We start from the raw sequence: 24,573 nt of genomic DNA, 5'->3' as shown, positions 1-24,573 counted from the left end.
TTTTCAAAACTCTTCGTACAAAACTCTAAAGTTTAAACGGATCACACTTGTAACACAGCTAGTCTTTCTTTCAAAACCCGATCCCTTGCTTTCATTACAGTTATACACATTTTCAGTCCACATAATCATTGTTTCAAAACACATGCTTATTCTAATATGTAATGAGAACCTTTGGTCTAATCACCGAAACACAACAGTATGATCTTTCAATTTAGTACTTTTAACAATCAGTTCTTTAAATAGGAAACAATGCAATATACATGTTTCTCAACAAATCATAATTGTTGAAGAAATAATTAAAGTAACACAGGCTTCAGATGCCACATTAGAAAGTACATTTACATTACCTAACTTGCATAACTTAAATACATGTTTGTAATAGTATCTATTCCGTTTGTTAAAAGGTGTGATGAAGTATGACACGGCCATGAGGTTTTGTGCTAGAACAGAGCATGCTGCCAATACAGTAAATGTTCTCTCTGTGCCATATGACTGAATCCTGTTGTTGACTAGTTGACCTTTATAAGAGTGAGTTACAGTAATGTGACAGTCTCTACCATGGTAATCTGTTTACAGTATTACATGGCATACTGTAACGTAAATTCTGTATTTGATGCCATCTGTCTCCATTCGGATGCATCTGATCAATCTGATGTTACACAGTCCTTGACTGTTTCCTCTCCCTTGTACTCTATCCTGCTCTATATTCACAAATTGCAAATCTGTCACACACACACAGAGAACATCATAGTTATCTAAGATAAATCGCTTATAATGTAAAGATAATTCATTGCATTTGGTTATCTCTATTGAAAATTGCAAGTAGAAAGTATCTAAGTAAGAGTTCTATAAATGTACCAAGTGATTCATTGATTAACCATTAAGATCAGAAACACTTATTTTGTGTTGTAAAAGAATACTTTGTGATTTTTTGTATTGTACTAACATAATTGAAAACATGCTGAAATGTTTGAAAAAAAAGCACTTTTATGATCTATTGTGATATTAGTAAGAATAGTTTTGAAAATGTAACGTGAAAATTGCGCCAAAGCAATTTAAAAAAAAAACTAAAACAGCACAGACTTGCATGGCTTATTTTTGCGAACTGTATGAATGATTGCTGGTATTATACATTTTAAGTGTTGGAGCATAAAGTTATGTTTTCAAGAATTAAGTCATTGCAAGGACAAAACTGTATTAATGACAAAATAAAAGATATAACAAAGGGGATCCAATCCAATATGCTTTAAGTTTCAATACTACAGGTTGGGGGCGGAGGAAAATTTTTAATTCTACCTTTTTAAGAAATGGTACAGCTATTCAAAAATATTTACCCTGTATTCAGAAAATTCAGAATCACACGCTTTAGCACACCAAAGTTCTTATCAAACAATTTTTTTTTTACACCTCAGACATTTACAGTAAAAGTGCTTCACAACTCTGTATTCTTGTGCTGGTCTGCTGATCTGTGCAGCCAGGCCTTCAGTAGTGGGAGGTTCTTGTCCATCCAGCGAATGTTCTCTTCTATATTCTCCAGGGCCTGCTGAATACATCTCAGTTCTGCTCCAGTTTCAGCCCGCAAGGAACTGAAGAAACTACGAACCTGACGGAGTAGAGAAACACGCTCTATGTCATACAATAGTTTTCTGATCACAAACTGATGAAAGCTCCTAAATACTTGTTGGGTTCAATAAAGAGTAATACCTACCTCAGCTAGCATTTCTCTGGTGGAATACTGGTTGGTCACTCCTACTACCATGTGTGCTATGGAGTGTGAGCCAAGATCAAACCTACAAACAGATGTTTGAAGTCATGAAAGGGCTATATACCAATATTATATAGTGGACTATTTACCACTAGTGTGTGCCTCACTTCTTAATCAGGGAGTCCCAGTTGGCTTGTAAAAAGTCCCATGCATGTTTATAGGCCTTAGGATTTTTACTGACTGAGGTTACAACATACGGCAGATCCTGAGTCTTCATCACCTCTCCCATCAGACTCTGCTCCATCATCCTGACAGAAAGAAAAAGATGACATTAGTGATTTGTACTTATTTTCTTAAGCTGATGTGTATATATAAATGCCTTACCATTTTAACTTGTGATCGAGAGGGCTGGTCGTGAGGGCCATCTTGATCCTGCTCTTGATCGAGACGTACATGGACTCCTTGTACTTCTCAAACAGGAACTCCCAGCCATCCTCCGTCCGGGCGCCAACAGAAAACACAGCCATAGTAACGTCATTGGGAAGACTAGAGGATGGAAGGATGGACAAAAAAATAAAATGTCCAAAGTTTTCTTGATCTTCTTAATGGTAAGAGTGTAAAGTGTTTCAGAAGGGGAAAGACAAAGATGGCCTCTGACCTCATGTTCCCATCTGAGGCCCTCCATTTGTTGAAGAGCTGGGTGGCGGTGTTGACACAGGGAGGATGACCCCGCACACAGCCGAACAGGAGGAGGTAGCTCCGCATCATCCTCTGAGACACAGAGCCGTCATCAGTCCATGACTGCCGGTCTATGAGCTTCCTGAACAGCTGCAGTATGTAGCCCTGGACCACAGAGACAGAACCAACATCTGTTACACGTACACATGTACAGCATGCAGAGTTCATTTTTATTACTCATTTCATTCACAATGGTAATTTAAAGATAAATAGAGAGTTAACAAAAACAAACAAACCAAAAAAAAAATCATGATTACTGGATTTTTAAAAATCACATTATCAGACTGGTACTTACAAAGAACAATTTCTAGTCATTTAAATCTTTTACAGCTTAGCATAACAAAAAAATATATATATTTTTACTACAGAAATTTCACATTTTATCACATTTTTTGAACTTCCAGGACTATTTTAGGCCTGAAATCACAATCTTTTTCAGATTTTCCATGAACCTTTCAGTTTCCACAAAAATATTAAGCAGCACAACAGTTTTCAATGTTGATCATAATAATAAATGTTTCTTCAGCACCATAACAGCATATCTGAATGATTTCTGGAGGATCATGTGACACTGAAGACATTAAAAAATCTTTCCGACCTCTAAACTTTCCATTTGACAGCACTGAGATTGTACTAAATGACATCCTGTTAAAAGGATAGTTCACCCAAAAAAAGAAGATCATCAGGGTTAGAAGCTGATTTCGAGCCTGAATCATAAAAGAATGAATCCACAAGCCAGAAGATCAAATATAAATGACGGCTCACTGACCTTCATCTGGTTTTCCAGCTCCACCATGTCTCTTTTCTCCATCAGTTTGTACAGAGGCACAAGCTCACTGAAGCCCTGTGTCACTGGCATAATCTCAGTTTCTTTGCTTAGATACAGGGTCAGGTCTAAAGCCTTATCCAGAGGAAGCTGACCAACACTGTCCAAAACACCAGGTGTTTAAATCAACCAGGGCATGATAAATTGCCAACACTTTTATTGTACAGTACTTTTGATCACTTGTTTGACTCTTGATATGGATATGATATAGAAGAGGAGGACTGACCTGACCAGCTGGAAGGCGTTGTTGATAAGGCTGGCCCGGTCATTGCTGCTGAGCGCTGTGTGATTGTGTTTGAGCAGCCTGATGAGGTCATCCCAGCCAGAGCCCTCATAGTGCACAATGTAATATCCACTCATGTCCACATTAAACTTGATCCAGTCCACCTCCTCCGGCAGATACAGCACGTCTATAACGACATATACAACAATCTGTCAGAATTCAGCGCTATACTCGTAAAAAGAGGGGTTTTCTCACAGTGATCCCATTCAAGAACCATTCTGGATTCCCCAAAGAACCTTTCGGGGAAGAACCATTTTTTTTTCTTGGTATGAAAAACTTTTTAATAAACTTTTTTACCACTATAAAGAACCTTTAGTGCAAAGGAAAGGTTACATGGATGTTTTAGGTTCTTCATTGAACCATAGATGCCAATAAAGAACCTTTATTTTTAAGAGTGTACAGTGTTTTACCTGTTGCACATATACTTCAGTGCTTGTGTTGTTTAGAGACATGAAGTCATAATTTTCAAAAATAATATAATTAAATTATTATGAAACAATATATTATATAACATTACTAAAATTAATAATATTGTCAAATAATGGTTTTCCAGCAAATACCTGTTTTGGTCTTAAGCAGGAAGCGGTGCACTGTCGTTGAGCCACTGGTAATGTAAGTCAATGGAACGTGCCACAGGAAGCTGTAACAACAAAACATCAGGAACTAAAGATTAAGCCAAACTTACAATCAAGTGTAAAAAAAAAAAAAAAAAACTAAAAAAAGAAAATGAAGAGTCCGAAAAAAATTCAACTTCCTGTGAACAAGCATGTAAGTTTTCATTTTCAATGAGAGTTCATGATTTGTGGTAAACATGAGTGACAGTGACAGCTGAGAAAAATGTAACTATGCAAATTAGTACAGATCCAGTGTGTCTCCTGTGAGATACTTTTGTCGAATAACCTTCCTAAAGGAGACATTTGTGTCACTGTGAGTGATTCCACTTTGTAAATGATTTATCTCTGGCCACATTCAGGGATATCATTTTAAAAAATGATGTGTGACTAATAAAAATAGTCAACATTCTGAGTGACTTGGGATTCATGCATTGATAATCATTCATCTTGTTCATGATATGATGTATTATTCACTGCTGTTTTTTCAGCAAGAAAACTGCTTGCTTGTCAGAAGAGAATGACATCTTATTTTGACTTGCAATACATTGTGATCACATTTTCAAAAATAGAAACCCTAAATAAATCCTAAAAATATCACTGTCAGTTTAAACAGGAAGAGAAAACAATGTAGATACTTGATAACAACCTGGATTTTTGTGAGGGGTCGTCACTCTTGAGGTAACGCTCTTGACTTAGTCTGACTTCGCGACCTTTGACCTCCACTGTAATGAGTGGGAAGCCCTCCTGCAATGTCCATGTCTCCATCATAGCCTTAACATCCAGCTCATCCTCAGAGTGCCATTTCTAAGAGATACATCATCACAGAAATACATCACAACACCAGTTAAAAACAGTGTATAAAGTGTTTAGATTAATGATGTGACCAATCAACTCACAGGAGCTCCAGGCTGTGAGACTGAGCGCCGGCAAGACTCTTCACCCTTCAGTCTGCCTTCGTCCAGACCATCAGAGTCACAAACCTATAACAGAGACATTGAAACACTCACAACACAATACATCCTAAGACATTTGGATCTTGTACTCTGAAGGTGTTCTTGAACTCTATGTGAAATCTCAGTGGAGAAATCATTTTCCCTTATATAAAATTCCTGATTGCACGTATTCTCTTTGAAATGACTGGGTTTCGCATGTGGAAATTTGCTGAACAACAGTAAATGTATTAGCTCACACTGTGTACTGCAGAGTTGTATGCATTTGCATTACGCGTGCAACTTTTACTCACATTGGTCAGACTTTCCCACAAGTTAGTATTGACTGTGTTCTGGTAACTGTAGCTTTTCAGGTATCTCACGATCCCCAGTTTAAAGTCCTCTGGGGTCAGAAACTCTCTCAGCATGTTCAGAATACAAGCACCCTGAAATGACATTCACAACTGTAACATGCTTTTAAAAAGCTTGAAAAACAAGAAAGAAAAAAAGTTTTCACTGGTTTTATAATGCACCTTGTCATAGGAAACATCATCAAACATTTCCTGTATCTGAGAAGGGTTCTCCACCGGCGTGGACACAGGGTGAGAGGAGCTTAAGGAGTCTACCTCCATAGCCTCAAAACACTTCCCCAGGAAATAATCCTCCTGTTGCACAAACATTTGAGCACAAATCTTCATCAAACTCTTGCTGAGTGCTTTTAATATGGTCATTATGGAAATAAAAAGCCAAGAGCTCAAATGAAAAAGATAGACCTTCAACAAGGGCCAGCAATTTTACAAAAACTTACAACTTGCAGTTCAGGATTGGTGATGTTAACAGACACAAACTCCATGAACTTGGCAAATCCTTCGTTCAGCCACAGATCATTCCACCACTGCATGGTCACCAGGTTACCAAACCACTGACAAGTACAGACACAGAATGAGCCATTCACTGATTAACCACAGCAACAGGTCACTTACTAGAATCATTACTATAAAGGCCCGTTCACACCAAGAGTGATAACTATAAAGATAACGATAAAGATAGTTGTAAAAATCGTTTTGAATTTAAAAGAATAGCAGAGTCCACACCACAACTATAACGATAACAGCATCGAGAAACAATATCATGGAATCACTTTCAGAACTATTTTTTCCCCAGCTGATAAACAATAAAACCACTGTCAGCCAATCAAAATCTATCCTGCTTTAAAGAGCTTGCGCATTTAAAGGGAAAGACGATAGAACTGAACCACGTGCTTAGAATAAATAGAAAGATATCATCCGCTGGTGTGAATGCAAATATAGTTATCATTATAGTTATCGTTCTTGGTGTGAACAGGCCTTAATATCCCCATTACACACACACAAACATACACACACACACACAAAACAGTTAATTCATGTCATAAGTCCACCTGATGGGCCAGTTCGTGAGCGATAATCATTGTGATGCCCAGTTTGTCAGAAGCAGAAGACTTGTGGGGGTCGAAAAGAAGGGCTGATTCCCGATAGGTGGTCAGACCCCAATTCTCCATCGCTCCAGACTGGAAGTCTGGGATTGCAGCAAGATCTACGGAGTAGATTATAAAAATTCTGAATCTAGAAATCTGTAATTTGCATGTTAAGTAGTAGACAAGAATGTGCAGCTAACCTTGTTTGGGTAGAGGGTAAGGAATGTCAAAGTAGTCATCATAGAAGTCAAGCAGCTTCACTGCAGCGTCCAGAGCAAACTCTGCCTGGTCGATCTTCTCTGGCACAGCATACACCGAAATCTGAATTCACATCAAATAAATGTTATTAGCAGGATTGCAAAAAGTGATAAAATGATGAAGGTGGGATCTTACAGTACATCAGAGCTTTGTCATTAACTCAGTGGTCATAATGATCTGAGACGGATTATCTTCTAACCTGGACTCCATGCTGGCTGGTCTTGCTGATAGAGAGAAAGTCGGAGACAATGAAGGCCACCAGGTATGTGCTCATCTTTACACTCACATCAAACTGGTCCTCAAACAGGCCGCCTGGCAGCTCTAATGTTCTCAACTGGAGTAAAGAAAAAAAAAGAAAGAAGAGTATGCTTAACAGAGGAATCAGAGTCTTCCCCTGGCAGATTAATAGTTAATAGTTCGCAGTATGATTTATTCAAGTTTTATAGATGTAATATAGAGGGATTGATCAACAGAGGTTCTATAGACATTACGGCACCTTAGGCATGTTTGAGAGGGCAATATGCTTTGCTTCTCTGCGAATCCGCACGGTAAAGTTTGCTTTGAAGGCAGGCTCATCAAAACAGGGAAAGGCTGCTCGGGCACTAGTCGGCTCGAACTGTGTGGAAGCCACAACCCTGAGAATGTGAATGACACAATAACAGATTATTATTTAAAAATAAATAAATAAAAGGGTTGAGGAGTTTACATAAGATTTCTCACCTGACGTCTCCCTTGATGGTGCGGTATGTGCTTTTGTAAAATCCATGAAAGCTCTCAGAAAGGTTAGCGGCAAACTCCAGTTCAATTGAATATACATGGCCTCTCTTCAGCAGAGCATTATCAGATATAAGTGCAATCTGCTGGAAGTATGGGTACTCTAGCACCTTTAAGGGCTGTTGCTGACTCATATCTGATCTTAGCAACCTTGCATTGAAGATATGAAGATCCTTGCTGTGCAGTATTATAGATTTGGTGTCTTGATGCACCTCAGTTTGGATCTGTACCAATCCAGTGAAGTCTGAACTTGTGAGGTTGGGGTGGATAAGGAGATGGTAATGAAGGGGAGATACTGTGTCTGGAAGTCTCATTTTGTTCCATGGGAATGGTTCTCCATTGCTTGATGTGGGGAATATAGTGGGCTCTTGAGTGACTGCAGCCCAAAGGTGAACGATGGGTAGGGCTATGAGATTCACAAGCAGAGCAAAGCGACTCATGTCTAGTACTACTTGGAAGTTCTGTAAAAGGTAAAGGTCAACATGTATTATAAAGACAATGATCATACAAAACAAGCCAATGAGCTCATCAAAAAGACTGAGTTCGGTTTTCTGTTTAAAACTTGTCTAAAACTTTGGTACTTTTGGTGCTTAATAAGGGTGTTTACTGTAAATTCACATGTGCAGATATGCTCATAAAATAATTTACAACTAATGTACATTTTCTGAAATGTTAACAGAAGTATAGGCTGTGTATATTGTAAATGCACCCTTAAAAGACCATTTTAGCACCTGTTCATTTTGATTGTATAAGAACATTTGGAACCTTTTTTATTTTTATTAAACAATGTCATGTACAAACAACATGGCAACAAAAATATATAAGTACACAATGACAGTAGAATCAGGTGAGAACATTTGGAACTTATTAGCGCTATTTCGTCTTCCGGGTTTAAAATATTCATGTCCTGCAGTCAAGCCGTAAATATTTCCAGTTCGTAATGCTCTAAATCATCTCACCGTTTTTCAACTAACGTTAGTCGCGCGTGTCCGAAAGAGACGGTTCTCGCTTTTTTCCCGAACCAATTTAATGAAAAGATCCGACTCAAAAGAACGGACACGGCGAATGCAATGTGATATTCGGCATTCGGTGATGGGCTTAATTTGCACAACACCTTGTGTGTAAACTGAAACGGCATTGCGCGTGCAAGTTCAACACACATAACCCAACGTCATAACATAAGCACGGTATTGTCACGTGCAAGAGATAAAGTTCAAGTATATCTTTATATCATAGAATACTTACGATTACTTTTCAGGTAAAATCCTCGATCTATTAAAAAAAAGAAACCAGTTATGGTTTAGCTGATCACATCGAATCAATGAATGTGAAAGTGAAAATACAATTCTTCAACATTTGCATCATGGGAAGCAGTTTTTATTTTAATTAAAGAAGCTGCACTAACCGAGTAACAGTAGGATTAAAAAGGTCAAATTAAGGTAAAGAAAAAAAAAAAGAAAAAAAAAAAAAAAAAAACATCCTACAACGAGTAGCGTATGTTGCATACAAAGTGGTAACCATGCGGACGCATGTTGCCAGATCCTCTGCCTCAGTTCCCCAGTCTGTGAAACTGAACCTCCAACAGATGATGATAAATACTCAGATTTAGTTTGAAACAAACAAACCAAAGAATTTGATGGAGAGAAAAAAAAAATCATGTTTGTAGTTGTCATTCTGTCTTAATGTGGATAGTCCTTATACATTTAGGACACATTGTATTTGTAAACTAGAAAAACAGCAGAATGGGACCTTGAGCACCATACAAGTTCTTATTTTTACATTTTTTTTTAGTGCATATATATATATTTTTTTTTTGTGGTAGTGGTCATAAAGTGTGTCTATCAATGCTTATAAACTCAGTGTGCATTTATAGATGTATGACTTAAACATAGTTTTTACAGTTGTGCCAGGAGATAAAGTCCAACATGACATTTCGAAAAAAACCATTAATGAGTAAACTTTATGGTTCAGTTAAATCCCTCTTATCAGGAATAGGGATCTCGGAATGGCAGTTAGAAGGACAAAACAATTTCATCCATATGATCTTGACAGTTATTTCACAGTTATCTCACCACTCTCGTCACAGGCTTTAGAAGGATAGAGCTGGTTGACCATTCAGAAGGTGCATTTAGAGCTCTACCACACAGACATTATGCTTAAGGAGGTGTTGTTGGGTCTCCTTGTAGGAGCAGTGTTTTTTACTATAGGGATTCTGTTGGGACACTTCGCCATTGATAAGGGCAGTTCGGTGCCAGAGTGGGTCCGGGATGCATCTCGTGATGTGGATGAAAGTATCATTGAGAAATTCCTTGCAGAACTGGACACCAATGAAATTAAAGAAAACCTCAGGTGAAGCATTTATTCTGAAGCACACAAGTATGAGATTCTAAAAGATGAAACGGCCAGCTGTATAGAACATCAGTCTGTATGGAGTTGTTTGTTTCAGCTGATTTAAGAATTTACTTTTGTGTTGTTTCTCCAAAGGGAGCTGACTAAGGTTCCCCACATGGCCACCACCCCTGGAGATGAAGCAACCGTAGAGTTTATGCTGAAGAGATGGAAGGACCCCAAAACAGGCTTGGACAATGCATGGAGAGAGGACTACAAGGTGTATCTGTCATTCCCTGACAAAACAAACCCCAACAAAGTCTCTGTTGGTAAGACAGCATATAGAATATCTTTTCAAAGCATAACATTTTTAGTTCTGAGTTCATTTCAGAACACCTTCAAGTTTGAGACATTTTTCTGATTTGCTTTCAACACAATGAGTGAGATCAAAATCATATCCAAAAATGTTAAACGATGTATAGGAAACTTAAGAAGAAACTCTGTTTTACTTAGTTGATCCAGAAAACAGAGTCCTGTTTACGGCAAGAGAGAAAGAGAAAGCCTACAAACCAGAACAGGACGACCCAGAGGTGGTCCAGCCGTTCGCAGCATATTCCCCTGCAGGAAATGTCAAGGTGTGCAGCCTTCACCACCTTAATATACTTCACAATTCATGAACGCTTACATTTTATTCTTTAAATAAATATGTAGTTTGCTGACATTATCCATCCATTTGATTCGTAAAGCAGGAGAATACACTACCGTTCAAAAGTTTGTGGTCAGTAAGATCTTTTTTTGAAAGAAATTAATACTTTTGTTTAGCAAGGACACATAGAATTGATCACAAGTGACAGTAACGACATTTATAACGTCAAATAAATGCTGTTCTTTTGATCTCTCTATTTAAAGAAAAACTTTATTACGGTTTCCACAAAAATATTAAAGAGTTTCAACATTGATAATAATAAGAAATGCTTGTTGAACAGCAAATCAGGATATTAGAATGATTTCTGAAGGATCATGTGACACTGAATAAATTACATTTTTAAAATATATTACATTTTAAACATTAATAATATTTCACAATATTATATTTTTTTGATCAAATAAATGCAGCCTTGGTAAGAATAAGAGACTTCTTTCAAAAACATCCACAATTTTGAAAGGCAGTGTACATTTAATACATTTATAATTACATCACTTTTTTATTTTCAATTAATAATTACTTTTCCTTGTCTCTGATCAGTTTTTTCATTTTGTAAAAACGCCTCCTCTGATGGAGATGTTATCATGAAATAAAGCCGATTATCTTATGACATAATGACAGCCATAACTCAAGACATATCTGAGCAAGAGAAGACAACGATTGTCTTTATCGCACTTGATTGTTTTAGAAACAAAACCGTAATGACCTTTGTGGCTATCGCACAGTACGTGTCACTGTGGTAAAGTCATCTATACTGATAGCTATTTGTTTTTTTCTTTCACTGTACCACTATAATGACTTTTAAACAAGAGTTTATTGTAAGCATATCTTGATATCATATCTTTATGAAAAGCTTATATGATTGTGTAATTGTAGATATTATGGAGGTGAAATTTATGTCTGATTAAAATTGTGATATGGTCCAATATTGACTCATCTGTGTTTTATATGCAGGGAGAACTTGTCTACGCAAACCAAGGTAAAATGAGTGATTTCGAGCTGTTAAACAGAACACTGGATCTGAGGGGAACCATCGCCATCACCAGATACGGAGGAGAAGGGAGATCAAAAAAAGTGAGAAAACACTTGTTAAATCTCTCAAAAACAGCAGAAAAGGCAAATGCAGTATGAGGTATCAGTTTAGAAGACTATTTGTAGTTTCATCACCTTGAATGCATACATGTTTACTCTCCGGTGACATGAATATAACAGGCTATAAATGCAGCCAAGTTCGGCGTTGTTGGGGTGCTGGTCTATACCGATCCATATGACATTAATGATGGCCTGGTGTCGGAAAGTGAAACCTACCCTCACTCCTGGTACCTGCCACCCTCTGGCGTCGAGCGAGGCTCATACAACATTGACTTTGGAGACTTGTTAACGCCTTACCTAGCTGCAAAAGGTAACCGGTGATTTTTTACATGAAAACACGTATTACGTACGACACATAAACAACAACATATGCAATTGATTTCATTTGTAGATGATACATACAGAAGACCAAAAGAAGACATAACAGGTATTCCACCAATTCCAGCACAGCCAATAGGGTTTGAGGATGCTGAAAGCTTAATCTGGTAAGCGTACCTGTTCAAATATACTTTTTATTTCTTTAGTTATACTTTCTTCAGAATGTTTCCTTCTAATTCTGACTGAATTATCTGTGACAGTGAGCTTGATGGGGACGATGCCCCTATTGAATGGCAAGGCTCACTTAAATGCACATACAAACTTGGAGGGCCAGGGTTCAAACCCACGTCTCCCTTAAACAACAGGTAAATGCTGCATATTTGTGTCCAATATATCTTCCAATGCTTGAACAAGTGTGTTGGAAGGATATAATGTAGGATAGAATGAAAATAATGTTTTGTTTTGTCTGTCAGCAATGTACACATGGACATTTATAACACTGAGAGGCTGGAATATTCAGCGAATGTCATGGGAATAATCAGAGGCAGTGTGGAGCCAGGTAAGTTATATTTGTCATAGTGTTAAAAAGCACGAAATACCTGTTCTAATATACACATTCCCCAGAAATTATTTGGATGCCCAAGTCACACTTAAAATGTCTGAAATCGTTCTTGATACTGAAGACTGGAGTAATGATGCTGAAAATTCAGCTTTGCCATCACAGGAATAAATTGCATTTGCAAACTGTATTTTTGTATGCGTGTTGTTCAGACAGGTATGTGATCTATGGGAACCACAGGGACAGCTGGGTGCACGGAGCCATCGACCCCAGCAGCGGCACAGCAGTGATGCTAGAGATCACCAGAGTCCTGGGGAAGATGGTGAAGGAAGGTGAGGCCTAATGACATCCAGACAACAACTGAATTTGACATCAAATGTGACTAGGGCTGGTTGTAGTGACCCAAATGAAGTACTTTGCTATGAGACAAGGTGGTCTAGGTATAATGAAAACAACAGGAAGCTGCAATACAGAGGAAATATATAACATAGTGCATATAGTGTGCTTTATACAATTCTAGTGTTAGTTACAAGCAAAGAAAATCCAACACTAATTCTCTATTCCCGAAAGGGAGATGGCGACCTCGGCGGTCCATTATCTTTGGCAGTTGGGGAGCTGAAGAATTTGGTCTTATTGGATCTGCAGAATACACAGAGGTTTGTTAATAAAGACATTAGTAGAATTACTAAAAACTGGAATTAGAGCATGAAAGATTCAACCGTTTCGGTGTTGAAAGCATTGTCCATCCTCAGGAGTACTTCAGTAAGCTGAGTGAACGCACTGTGGCGTACATCAACGTGGACATCTCAGTGTTTGGTACGGGTTGATGTTTTTCCTCTTTCAATATTTTCAATATTAATTTCATCCCGTGTTCCACTTGCTGAAATTCTTGATGTCCACCACAGCTAACGCCACTCTCAGAGCTTCTGCTTCTCCAGCAGCACAGAGCGTGCTTTTTACAGCCTCCAAACAGGTGAGGAACAAGCCTTGTATCCACTCCCTTCCCTGAAGAGGGACTTTCATGTCTTTCATAAGACTTTTATGAGTCGTGTGCTTTCAGGTTAATGCACCTGGAACAACCACATCAGTCTATGAGAACTGGATAAAATATTACAACAGAACCAGTCCAAATGGGATTATACCAAAGTACGCTCTTATTATTCCACAATACTACCTCATGGTTCACAAGGGGATTATAGCACCATGACTGGTAAAGTAATAATTCTCAATATTGTCAATTGTATTTGCAGTGTGGGCTTCTTGACAGGAGCAGGAAGTGATTACGCTGCTTTTATGCACTACCTTGGAATAACTTCTATGGACATTTCCTATTATTATGACCGGGTAAGTGGTCAGCGCTAAGGCAATCAATTAAAAACGTTAGGGTAATAATGTTATTAGAGTAATAATAACAACAGATTCTTGATCACTTTGCAGAGTAAAACAAGAGCGCGCATCTACCCAGCCTACCACACGGCCTATGACACCTTTGACTATGCATCTACGTTCATTGATCCAGGTGAAATGAATACTAAGGCTCTCAACCGAGACGATATATATTTACTAATTACTATGAAACCTCTTTTAATACTAAAACATATTTATCAGCCTGTCCTCCTCTGTTCTATTTTAAGTTCAAATGACTTTCCCTTATGCAGGTTTCACAAGTCACCAGGCAGTAGCCAGGACAGCAGGGAATGTGCTGGTGCGATTGGCTGACAGTCTTCTGTTGCCTTTTAACTGCAGTGACTATGCAGAAAGCCTGGAGCAGTACCTCAGTCAGGCGGTCACATCCTATGAGGGAAAACTTGCGGCTAAAGGAATCTCTATGGGTGAGTTAACAAGATTCAAACTGCTTTGGATGAGGGAAATGCTTCCTTTTTCCTAATCGTAACTGAATTCTGTCAAACTAAAAGTTAATACAAGGTGAGAGCAATGGGAGTTATGTACTGTAAGAGTCAAAGTGGCAATGAGCACTTTCTCCCATCCCAGAATCCTTGAAGAAAGCTGTGCAGTTATTCCGAGATACAGCCACCAAACTGGATCATTTGATCAGGGATTCAGATCTCGCAAAAGAAACGTAAGTTAACCCTGTAAAGCATGACATAGGAAATAATAGTTAATATGGAACTGTTTATTGAACCTTTAGGCAAAATGTATGTATAAAACAAGTTTGCATATGTGTTTTATGTTGAGTATAACATTTTATAAATCAGGTTTTTATGGCTCATATAGGAGGAGAATATGGAGCTTGAGGAAAAAAACAGGCCCAAACTGAGCAAAAGCAGACTACTCACAAAAAATGTATAAAATGTAAACATCTCTATAAATCACAGTAATGTGTCTTAGTAAGATGATATTTTTAATGCTTCATTTTATGATCAAAGCTCTGTAGTTTTTGTTATTTTCAACAAAGAATCCATTGCAACAGAGTGATGCTTGAGAGATGCACAAAATAAACGTTCCTCAAAATCCTGATGAATCATATTTCATACTCATATTTTTAACATGGTTTTCCTAAAAAATGCCTGTGCCAATCTCTGGATAAACAAGTAAACCTAAGTTGCTTCAGTCCAGTATAGTGTTCATCTTGAAATGTTACCAATAACATAAAAGTTATACTTTACGTTAACTTTATAAAAATCAGAAAAGATTTCACAGCAAAAAGACATGTGTACCACAACCTGAAGGGGTACGTTTTTAAAATGATATTAAAAAGGCCTTTTTCTTGCTAATAAAATATAATCTGTCAACCAGACTACAGAAGGCATGTAATAGATTCTATTCAACAGGTTTTTCAGAAATGTTTTGTTCATGTTGATCATTTAGAAACCTTATAAATGTGCATTTCAAATATGATACAGTAGGCTTTAAAGGGTTAAAATGATGTTTAAAAAAAAAAAAAAAATCACCTGCTCTGTTGTCAGGGGTACACAACAGCATAAATATGACTTCTGTCTTCACAACAGGCCTCTGAAGACTCGCAGAATTAATGATCAGCTCATGCTGCTGGACAGGGCTTTCCTTGACCCGTTAGCGTTCCCAGAACAATATGGTTTCAGGTATGAAGCAGCATTATTAAAACATCCTGCTACTAATGACCAGTCCCTTATAAATAATAATTAGCATTCCACTGACCATCCTTCATTTGTTCATGCTGATGTCACACCTGTTCGCAATCACTTCTACCGCTCTCTGGCATCACACAGGCACGTGATATGGGCGTCGAGGTCATCGAGTGTGCCCACCTTCCCCGGCCTGGCAGATGCAGTAGAGAAGGCTGAGAGCACTGACCTGAAGGAAGACTGGGATCAGGCTCACAAACACTTATCCATCGTCACACAGGCCATCGCAGGAGCCGCACACACACTGGATGATGTGATTTAATGCACGCTGAACTTCAGACTTTAACATTTCCACAAAGGAAACTTCTTGAGAGAAGGAGAAATATTTTACTGTTTTTTAACCGAATGAAATTCCTAGACATTTGACTTTGAAATGAATATTTGCGCTGTCAGAGGGAGTGCGAAGGGAGTATCAACCTTTAAATCATGTACAAAAATGGTTTGACAAGTTGTTTGCAGTAAAAACATAATTCGCCTGAAATGAAAGCTGAAAGTTCTTTGTGAATTAAAGGGATAGTTCACCAAAAAACAAACAAACAAAAAAAAAAACCATTATTACTGTCATTATTTACTCACCCACATGCTATCCAAATCTGTATGACTTACTTTCTTCTGTGGAACATGAAAGAACATTTTCAAACAACTGTTTTTATCCATACACTGAACGTCAATGGAGTCCAAAACAACAAAATATCCCTAAATGAAAAGGAAAAGAAACAAAAGCAGACAGAATTCACTCTTTTCAGGCATGATTTATTGAAAACACACCAAAATGATACTCTACAAACCTGGATTTTTCTTTAACAAGAGCAATTCTCTCTTCTGGGTATTAGTAAAATTAACAATACATTCGGTCACTGTGGCATTGTTCTTGAGTGCTAGGAAAGCATTAACAACTATATAATCAAACCCTTTTACTGTATGTCTATATCTTTTAAAAGTTTATAATACAATGTAATACAAGGCAAAACCCACCACCAGTCTAGACTACATTGAGAACACAGAGTGAGTGAAAGTGGGAGGAGCCAGAGAGAGGAGGGGTGTGTGTGTGTGTGTGTGTATGTAAGAGAGATGGAGATAGAAAGAGAGAGAGAAAGAGCAGTCAGGGACCAATAAAACATATAAAACACACTTATCTTTTTCATCTAACATGGAAAAAAGGTTAAGGCACATGATAGTTACAAACACATTTGCTACCAAGTTGTACACGTACTGAATTTTGATGCTCTGAATTAATGATATCTACAATAGTAGGTTTCTCTTAAATCCATTTCAACATCCGTTGTTCTAGAAATATACAATCTGATGCAAATTCACACTCCGGGAACCTCTCGTACTACATGGTACCAAAATCCTTTGGTTGTATTCTGCAAAAAGGCAGTTAGGAACAGACAGTCAAATATTAATAATGAACCTACACAAGGCTAAAGATCTCGATGTGAATGTACACAACATTTCATCTTCAAAAGTGAAAATTATTACACAGTTATTTTGTTATTAGAAGTCTATGAAAAAATCCTTGCTATAGAGAGTTATATAGAGTCACATGACAGAAATCAGACGATAAAGCAGACGCGTGTTGCTTGCCTCACATTACATGGAAACTGCCTGGAATAAAAACAAAATTTGTCATCCTACTTGGTATGTCAGTGTTTGTCCCTTTTTTATGTGTTTATGAGTAAAATTATATGTAAAATACAGGATTTCTTTACATTGACGGGTGGAACATTTACAGCATTTGCTTTTTTCTCATCTGAGTGTCCAGATTGTAATATCCAATTTACAAATAAATTAAACTAAATGAATGAAAACAACATTAAAACGTTGTCATGCTTGTTTGTTATACTCAAGAGATACACTTTTATGTAAAAGTATTTTGGCTTGCATAACAGCTGAAATGAAAGGTAGTGTCTATCCCTGATTCCTCTTCTGTAATATTCCTTGTCTTTCCTGATGAACACTTAAATTCTGTCAACCAATCAGATCATTTTGAACATGTTTTCCAATTGAAAAAAAAAAAGAACATTGAAAATAAATGCTTCCATTTAACAAAGCAAGATGTAAAAAATATAAAATAGACAATGAGAATGACTCTACAGCCTTCGATAAACATTTATCTAAAGCAATGATCTTTTTATTATATTATTATTAATTTTTATACAAACATGGCCATGCTTTATGTACGGAATACTGAATGTGCTCTGAACAAACTGTTATGGATTCACATCTATCAATGTTATAAAGAACATTGTGATCCCACCCCCCTCTTTTTTATCTTTGCAACCTAATATACATTTATAAAACAACAAAAATATAAAATGTTTTAAAATCTACTTTTATGACAACAGGAGCAACTGAATCCCCCTACTATCCCTCATAACACAATCTACATATTAACAAATAGATTTTTCCCCATCTTTACCCCTTATTAAATAAACCAAAGCAAAAGCTGGTAAGTGCCAGTGTTACCCAGCATGCCTCTGCTGCTGGACATGTCAAGGGGAATACAGGATCAGCACTGAAAGCGCAGCAGGTCTCCTCCCTTCAGCTTCGCTATGAGCAGATGTCAGTGTTCTCAGTGAGAAGAAACAAACACAGTGATAACATGTCTTTAAAGTTGCTTTATGAAGCCAGCACACAGAAATCGCAAAGCGTGCATTTCAATATAGACCCCCCCGGACATTGCATGTGTCCCCACTCCCCACACCGCTGTAATGGACAACGACAAAAATAACAAACTTTCCTTTTCCTCCTTCACAAGTGTCCTCCACTATTTTAGATAACCCAAACGTTCATTAAAACTCTACAAAATGAAAACAAACAAACAAAAAAAATGTCACAATTCACTGCACTTCTGGGGAAAACAAATCCACAAAACAAACAGTAATCAGGCAGAAACGTACAACAAAAATAATATAGGCAAATTATATTTTTTTTGTTTTGACATAAAAATAGTTTCTTTTCTTATTTCCTCTTTGCACTCAATCCAATTCTTTCCAATGCACGTCCACGTCCACGACAGCACTTCCTGTACACTCAATCCTTCCATCATTCCAGCAAATCCTCAGTTCTGGGTACACTACGTCCAGTGGGAATGTACACATGAGAAGTTTTTTTTTTTTTTTTTTTTTCTTTTCACTTGTTGAGAAATCCGAAAATACTGGCTGTTGAATGAAAGTTTGTATCTCTCGCTCTTTTAGGCAAACGTCTTCAGATGAGTCCACATCAGGGTGAGTTCTGCGGTTAATGGCAGTGGTGACTCGTGAAATCCTTGTGTGGAAAGCTAAGCCTGCAGCGGAGAGGGCACGACAGCCACAGATATCAGAAGACATCATCAGACTAAATGAAAATATGTGTTCTATTGAGAGATATTTCTATTATGGTCACAAAACTAATTCCTGATTACATTAGACATGCATATGATAATGTTTGCAAAATGGAAGTGAGCATGTTGATTGAATGATGGATGATTTGTTGAAACTAAGGACATTTTTTCTCTACATAACTTACCAGATCTAAACCATGTAGCCAAAAGCAAATATGATATTATGTTAAAACAAAACTTTGTCTTTATTCAAATTTGTTTTCATGAATGACAAACTAATAAGATCCTCTAGACATGATTGAATTCTACATGTCTCAAAGGCCAGGATTGAACTGATAATGGTTTTCTGCTAGACAGATCTAGTATGGGATTAAGAATGCGTGAATGATGAGTAGATGTTTGCCAAGCATGAGAGTGAAAAACAGACGATGGAGAAGCTAACCCAGGGAAGGCAGCACTGCCCACAATAACATTTGGTCAATGAAGTCCACTTTCCACCAGGAAACTAATTAAATACACTACGAATTAAAAGTTTAAGGTCGGTAAAAAAACAAACACTTATTTAGCAAAGATGCATTAAATTAAAGTGACAGTAAAGACATTTATAATGTTACAAAATATTTCTATTTCAAAGATATACTGTTCTTTTGAACTTTCTATCAAAGAATCCTGTAAAAAATGCATCTGTACATGTTGTACTGTAGAATATTACCGGAACCTAAATACTAATGAATGTAATATATGTTGCACCTGTTGACCATTGTGTCTATGTGTATGTGTGTGTGTGTGTGTATGCTTGGGTATACATGAGAATATGTGCTCTTTACACACAGAAACTTTCAGTAGTGCAGAAATGTCTAGTCAACACTGTTCTGTGATTTATCAATAAAATAGCTTGGAAACTGAAAAGTTGTAGCATATATTTCTACCCACAAAACCCATAGCTTCACTACTGTTAGCGAGACGCTGCCAGGTAGAATTAATCCACACGCAATCGCTCTCTCACTAATGCATTCATATAAATGTAATCTTTACTGTGCTACTTTATATATGATTTAGAACGAGACAAAATCAGTGAGAAATATGACGACCCAAAGATATGAGTATGTATATAGGTATATATACATTGTTCCTTGTCCCGTTCTTTGAAATTTGTTTCCAAAATCTTACCGACCCAAAACTTTAAACGGTAGTGTACATGCAATAGACACTTTTTCATGCTCCACTTCTCAAAAAAAGGTCCTATTTTCTCTATTCTGAATCATGCTCCTCATGATACTAGTAGTGTCACAGAGAAAATATATTTTTTTAATATCTGAGCATGCACTTGTCAGCCAATGCACTTCTCTGGGTTAGACAGAGCAAATGATAACATAGGGTGGTTGTTATTTCATAAACAGAACGAGCGAGAACAAAACTACTGATAAAAAACATCCAAATCAAACACATAAGACCTACCATGCATGCATTTAGACCCAGGAGTCAACAGGCTGAGGTTTAACATCACAAGCATCCACCAGACTGACAGTAGGCCTGTTGCTCCTGATATAGTGTTTCCTATTTGTGTCATTCTGCAGCAGTGGGAGAGGGGTTCAAATCAGCAAAACCAACAGTTTAAACACACAGAGAAAGGCAGAGTTAGTCCTCGCAACAGGGAAGCTCAAGGGGAAAATAAACAGTTAGAAATTATAGAAGAGAAAGCATGCAGAACAGAATAAAGAACCATTCCGAAAACATTCGACGTGATATTCATGTATCAAAAGCATGTTGTGCCAACAAGGACCCCTAGAGGGAGCAACTTCATTGTATTAGTAGGAAAATAACTCTCTTTACTATCTGCCTAATATTCTGACAATGAAAAATAATCTGACGATCTGACAGAATTCTGACAGTCACAGCAACATATATCAGAATTTGTCATGACATCAATCAAAGCGTTTGTAAAGCCTAACAATGAAATACGGCAGGCAGCTGTTGAGATACAAAGCCCAGTCACAATGCTGAGACGGACTACAGATGGTGCAGAAATGTAGTCGTCAATAATGCAGTGTGTCCACGAACACGCTCATCTATGAGCACAGTGTGGCCTCTTTCAAACGCAGACACACAGTAAAGCAAATCACTCTCACGCTGGGCTGTGATAACACTATAATATGAGATGACTTCATATAAGTGAAGAGGGAGTAAGAGAACTCAATCTACTGTTGCAGAAGCACTTGATATGCAAGTCAACCTCTCTTACAGATGCCAGTCACAGGGGGAAATAGCAGCACCAGACAGTTTCTTAATCATCTCTACATTAATGACTTTAATATCATGAAGCTGAAGTTTAATTATGCATTTAAGACTGTATGAGGGGAAGTCAAGTTTACTATCTCAAATATACAGATATGGACACTGTGATTCAAGTTTGTCAAACCTGATGATCCTGTTCTCTGTTATGATTTGAAAATGTGTGCCTGACCAACACCTGACCAAAGGGTCACATGATCAATGTCACAAATTTACTTATTTAATTAGTGACCTAGCTCAAAATATAGTGTTTCAAATGTTAATAAACATGTTTACAATTTTTCATTTCACAAGCTTAAATTAGATTTTGAATCTCAGGATATCAATGTGGTCTCAGACTTTTGTACCCCAGCATGTAAAAAAAGAATTAGATTTAAACATTTTTATTGACACTTCAGTTCTGGATAAAAAGTATCATCAACATTTCTCTTGACTGTGTCTGGTATTTTGCATAACATTTCTGCCTGCTGTTTGTAACTACCATCGTACTGGGGGTGTCTATGCTCATTTTTAGAATATTAATTTAAATATAGAATTTCTTCATCTAGCTTTCAAGGTCTATTGAGTAAAATCTCATTAATTTGCATTATTGAAAAACTGATTTTTAATGATGGAAACTGATTTACCAGTCGATTTTTTTTTATTTATATTTCTGCATGTTGTTTGCAACTACAATTGTACTGGGGGTTTCTATGATGCCTTAAAGGGATATTTCACCGCTGGAAAGATGAATGTGTATTTAAATTGAGTCATTTATGTAGCAGAAATGTGAAATTATTTTAGAAGTCGGTGCCTTCTAGACTGAGAAAAGCCAGAAAATTATTTTTTTTTGTCTCCTGTGAAATAGAAATAGAAATAGTTCCTTAGTAGCACAGTTCCCAAGTATGAAAACCATTTTGGCTTGTTTTGGTGAACCAAATTGATTATTTTCCCTCAGACCATATGCTATGATGCTGTCTAGTTACAGTAACTTCTGCACCATGGCTCCGACACAAATTCACTCTTAATATATAAATTTGCAGTGTTGGTGCCTGAAGCAACTAACGAGACAGAGACGTTATTACCACACTACCACAGACAGCACTGTCACACAGAGTGCCTTCTCAGATTAAACAGATGTAGAAACATGTCTCACTTCTGACACTTCTGATCTGACCTTTAACGGCTCCCGCTCCTGCAGATCCGACGAGCCGTCGCTGCTTTTGTACTTGGATTCTTTGTCTCGCTGGTCAATCGTCGAATAGCCATCTAATGAGAGGGAAAGAAAGCAGAGCAACTCTGTTATCATGATTGGTGTGTCAGCACCCTCAGCATGGCTCTTCAAACAAGCAGCGACAGATCCCTCAACCTTCAGCTGGAAGCATCCCGTACGTGCTGCGTTCACAGATGTTTTCATGCTCGCAGCTGAGCGCGTGATGTGTGTGATTACTGTGCGGGTTTGTGTATGTGTGCATGAATGCTGTGTGTATTTCTTGACTTCCTTCCAGCCACTCAAACAGCACCCCATCTTCAGCCTCTGTCCAATAATTGTCAGTCAGGCTTGGAGAGGATGCTGCTTCAGTGGAGAAGATCAGAGAGACGGCACCATAATGAAGAGGTGGTACTCTGTAGTGAACAAGCAATAGAGCTTCTGCTCAAATTTCCATCAGCCCATACACACCAAACACAACAGCACTACAAATCTTATTAAAAGAGGGGTTTTGCAGACAGCATTGGAATGAAACTCTACAGGGAAAGAAAAATGCACTAAGAATTTCATTACTTTTCGCAAATTAAGAGGGATTATGGTTTTGTATTCTCACAAAACCATATTAGTCTGTAGGGTTTGTTTTTGAGGGCATGCCGAAATGGTCTTACCTGGACCGAGTTCGTCCATAGGTATCATATCCCCACCGCTACACCCTCTGTTGCCTGCAAAGCATTTTACAGGCTGGATTTTTCACGGCACTAACACTTTTTAGAAAATGAATTTAAGTAGAAAATCTCTCCATGTAGCTTTCAAGGTATATAGAGTAAAATCTCATTCCTTTGCATTATTGAGAAACTGATTTAAAAAGGCTTAAATGTGGAAAATATACTTTAATTACATAATTCTCTGAAATACTTCACTACACACAATTCTGAAGTGAAAGCCACCAATCCGAGGAGACACAGGAAGTGAAAAGTGACTGCCCACTTCCATAAATCATAGAAATGACAATCAAATCAGTCACTTTACACTCTCACTAAACTTATCTGTATGTATGTATACACTACTGTTAAAACAATTGGGGTCAGTAAGATTTCTTTTTGGATAAAATTCCATAAAAATATTAAGCAGCACAACGATAAATGTTTCTTGAGCACAAAATCAGTATATTAAATGATTTCTGAAGGATCATGTGACTGAAGACTGGATTAAAGAATGCTAAAAATTCAGCTTTGCCACCAGAGGAATAAATGATATATTAAAAGATATTCCAATAGAAAAGTTATTTTAATTCGTAATAATATTTCATAATATAACTGTTTTTACTGTATTTTTGATCAAATAAATGCAGCTTTGGTGAGCATAATATACTCTTACTGACCCTAATGTTTTGAATGGTAGTGTATATTTTAGTAATAGACTTCTAAAATATTATACTCCCAAATAATGATCTTAAGTTAACAGTTTCATATTTTATTGCTGTTGCTGATTTGATAACATCATTTGTAATGGTTCATGGATGCTGGCTGGTTTCAGTTATGGAGAAAATTAATGAGAAAAATCCTAACAGAACAAAGGCTGCTGAAAAGCTGTGCGGTCACTGTTGTGCTCTATTCTCCACATTCAGGCAAGCAGGGAATGGTAAGGGACTGATGGATGTGATCAAATGCATCACTGTCATGAGCATCCATGCTAACAGCAGTAATAAAATCAGAAAAAAAGCCAAAGCTGTCATGCTAACTCCTCTCTCAATGAGATGTGCCCGGGTGGACGGATGGTGCTCAGTAATTTACCATCATTTTACTTGAGAGTGAATGAATAACGAGCTCCTATACTGAGGCCCATTCATTTTCTGTCTGATCCTCATAAATCATTCTGTATCATATGAACTGCTCAAATGACCGATTAAAGCACAAGAGATGCGGCAGCTGCACTCACCAGCTGAGCAGTGGGGGTGAAAGATCAAGCATTCTGCCACATGTTAAAACACAAAAGTAGTAGAGTTTAGAAGATATGCTCGCTCAGGTGCACCTGAACCTCCAGAACTCCCCTGAGC

The 24,573-nt window shown here is 37.5% G+C and overlaps 3 protein-coding genes across 53 annotated transcripts in view; 1 reads left to right on the top strand and 2 right to left on the bottom strand.

The window, feature by feature from the left end:
• Window positions 1-200: 200 nt before the first annotated feature.
• Window positions 201-9,129, bottom strand: erap1b (endoplasmic reticulum aminopeptidase 1b). 2 transcript variants are annotated; one of them, XM_079871223.1, is made up of 20 exons: window positions 8,989-9,129; window positions 8,829-8,855; window positions 7,530-8,044; window positions 7,306-7,444; window positions 7,009-7,143; window positions 6,752-6,872; window positions 6,516-6,670; window positions 5,904-6,017; window positions 5,629-5,760; window positions 5,410-5,541; window positions 5,063-5,146; window positions 4,813-4,970; window positions 4,113-4,192; window positions 3,496-3,679; window positions 3,213-3,369; window positions 2,364-2,548; window positions 2,090-2,251; window positions 1,873-2,013; window positions 1,709-1,790; window positions 201-1,603 (listed from the first exon to the last, which is right to left on the bottom strand). In XM_079871223.1, the coding sequence occupies exons 3-20, from the start codon at window positions 8,021-8,023 to the stop codon at window positions 1,433-1,435; spliced, it is 2,826 nt and encodes a 941-aa protein (XP_079727349.1). In that variant the 5' UTR covers window positions 8,024-8,044; window positions 8,829-8,855; window positions 8,989-9,129; the 3' UTR covers window positions 201-1,432. The 2 variants fall into 2 exon arrangements, with proteins under 2 accessions (XP_079727349.1, XP_079727348.1); XM_079871222.1 differs by lacking the exon at window positions 8,989-9,129 and having other exon boundaries at window positions 8,829-8,920.
• Window positions 9,130-9,674: 545 nt separating this feature from the next.
• Window positions 9,675-16,234, top strand: naaladl1 (N-acetylated alpha-linked acidic dipeptidase like 1). The gene is made up of 19 exons (XM_079872900.1): window positions 9,675-9,932; window positions 10,068-10,240; window positions 10,425-10,546; window positions 11,572-11,691; window positions 11,830-12,019; window positions 12,101-12,194; window positions 12,288-12,392; window positions 12,501-12,586; window positions 12,799-12,918; window positions 13,157-13,242; window positions 13,339-13,402; window positions 13,492-13,559; window positions 13,647-13,732; window positions 13,837-13,930; window positions 14,024-14,105; window positions 14,245-14,418; window positions 14,579-14,666; window positions 15,556-15,648; window positions 15,796-16,234. Exons 1-19 carry the CDS (start codon window positions 9,736-9,738, stop codon window positions 15,971-15,973), a joined length of 2,220 nt encoding a protein of 739 aa, XP_079729026.1. The 5' UTR covers window positions 9,675-9,735; the 3' UTR covers window positions 15,974-16,234.
• Window positions 16,235-16,437: 203 nt separating this feature from the next.
• arvcfb (ARVCF delta catenin family member b) overlaps window positions 16,438-24,573 on the bottom strand; it is a 198,877-nt gene continuing 190,741 nt past the window's right edge. For 7 of the 50 annotated variants that reach the window (XM_079870314.1, XM_079870325.1, XM_079870336.1 and 4 more), the window contains 5 exons: window positions 24,456-24,488; window positions 23,186-23,239; window positions 22,485-22,576; window positions 20,495-20,607; window positions 16,440-19,000 (listed from right to left, as the gene is read on the bottom strand). In XM_079870314.1, the coding sequence (XP_079726440.1) occupies window positions 20,506-20,607; window positions 22,485-22,576; window positions 23,186-23,239; window positions 24,456-24,488 (281 nt within the window). In that variant the 3' untranslated portion in view covers window positions 16,440-19,000; window positions 20,495-20,505. Of the gene's footprint in view, window positions 19,001-20,494; window positions 20,608-22,484; window positions 22,577-23,185; window positions 23,240-24,455; window positions 24,489-24,573 lie in introns of all 50 variants that reach the window. The other 43 variants (XM_079870330.1, XM_079870307.1, XM_079870333.1 and 40 more) reach the window with 15 other exon arrangements.

Source organism: Squalius cephalus (genome assembly GCF_949319135.1).
Source record: "Squalius cephalus genome assembly, chromosome: 5".
NCBI lineage: Eukaryota > Metazoa > Chordata > Actinopteri > Cypriniformes > Leuciscidae > Squalius > Squalius cephalus.
The sequence above is the reverse complement of the archived record's forward strand: the minus strand, read 5'-3'. Positions and strand labels throughout refer to the sequence as shown.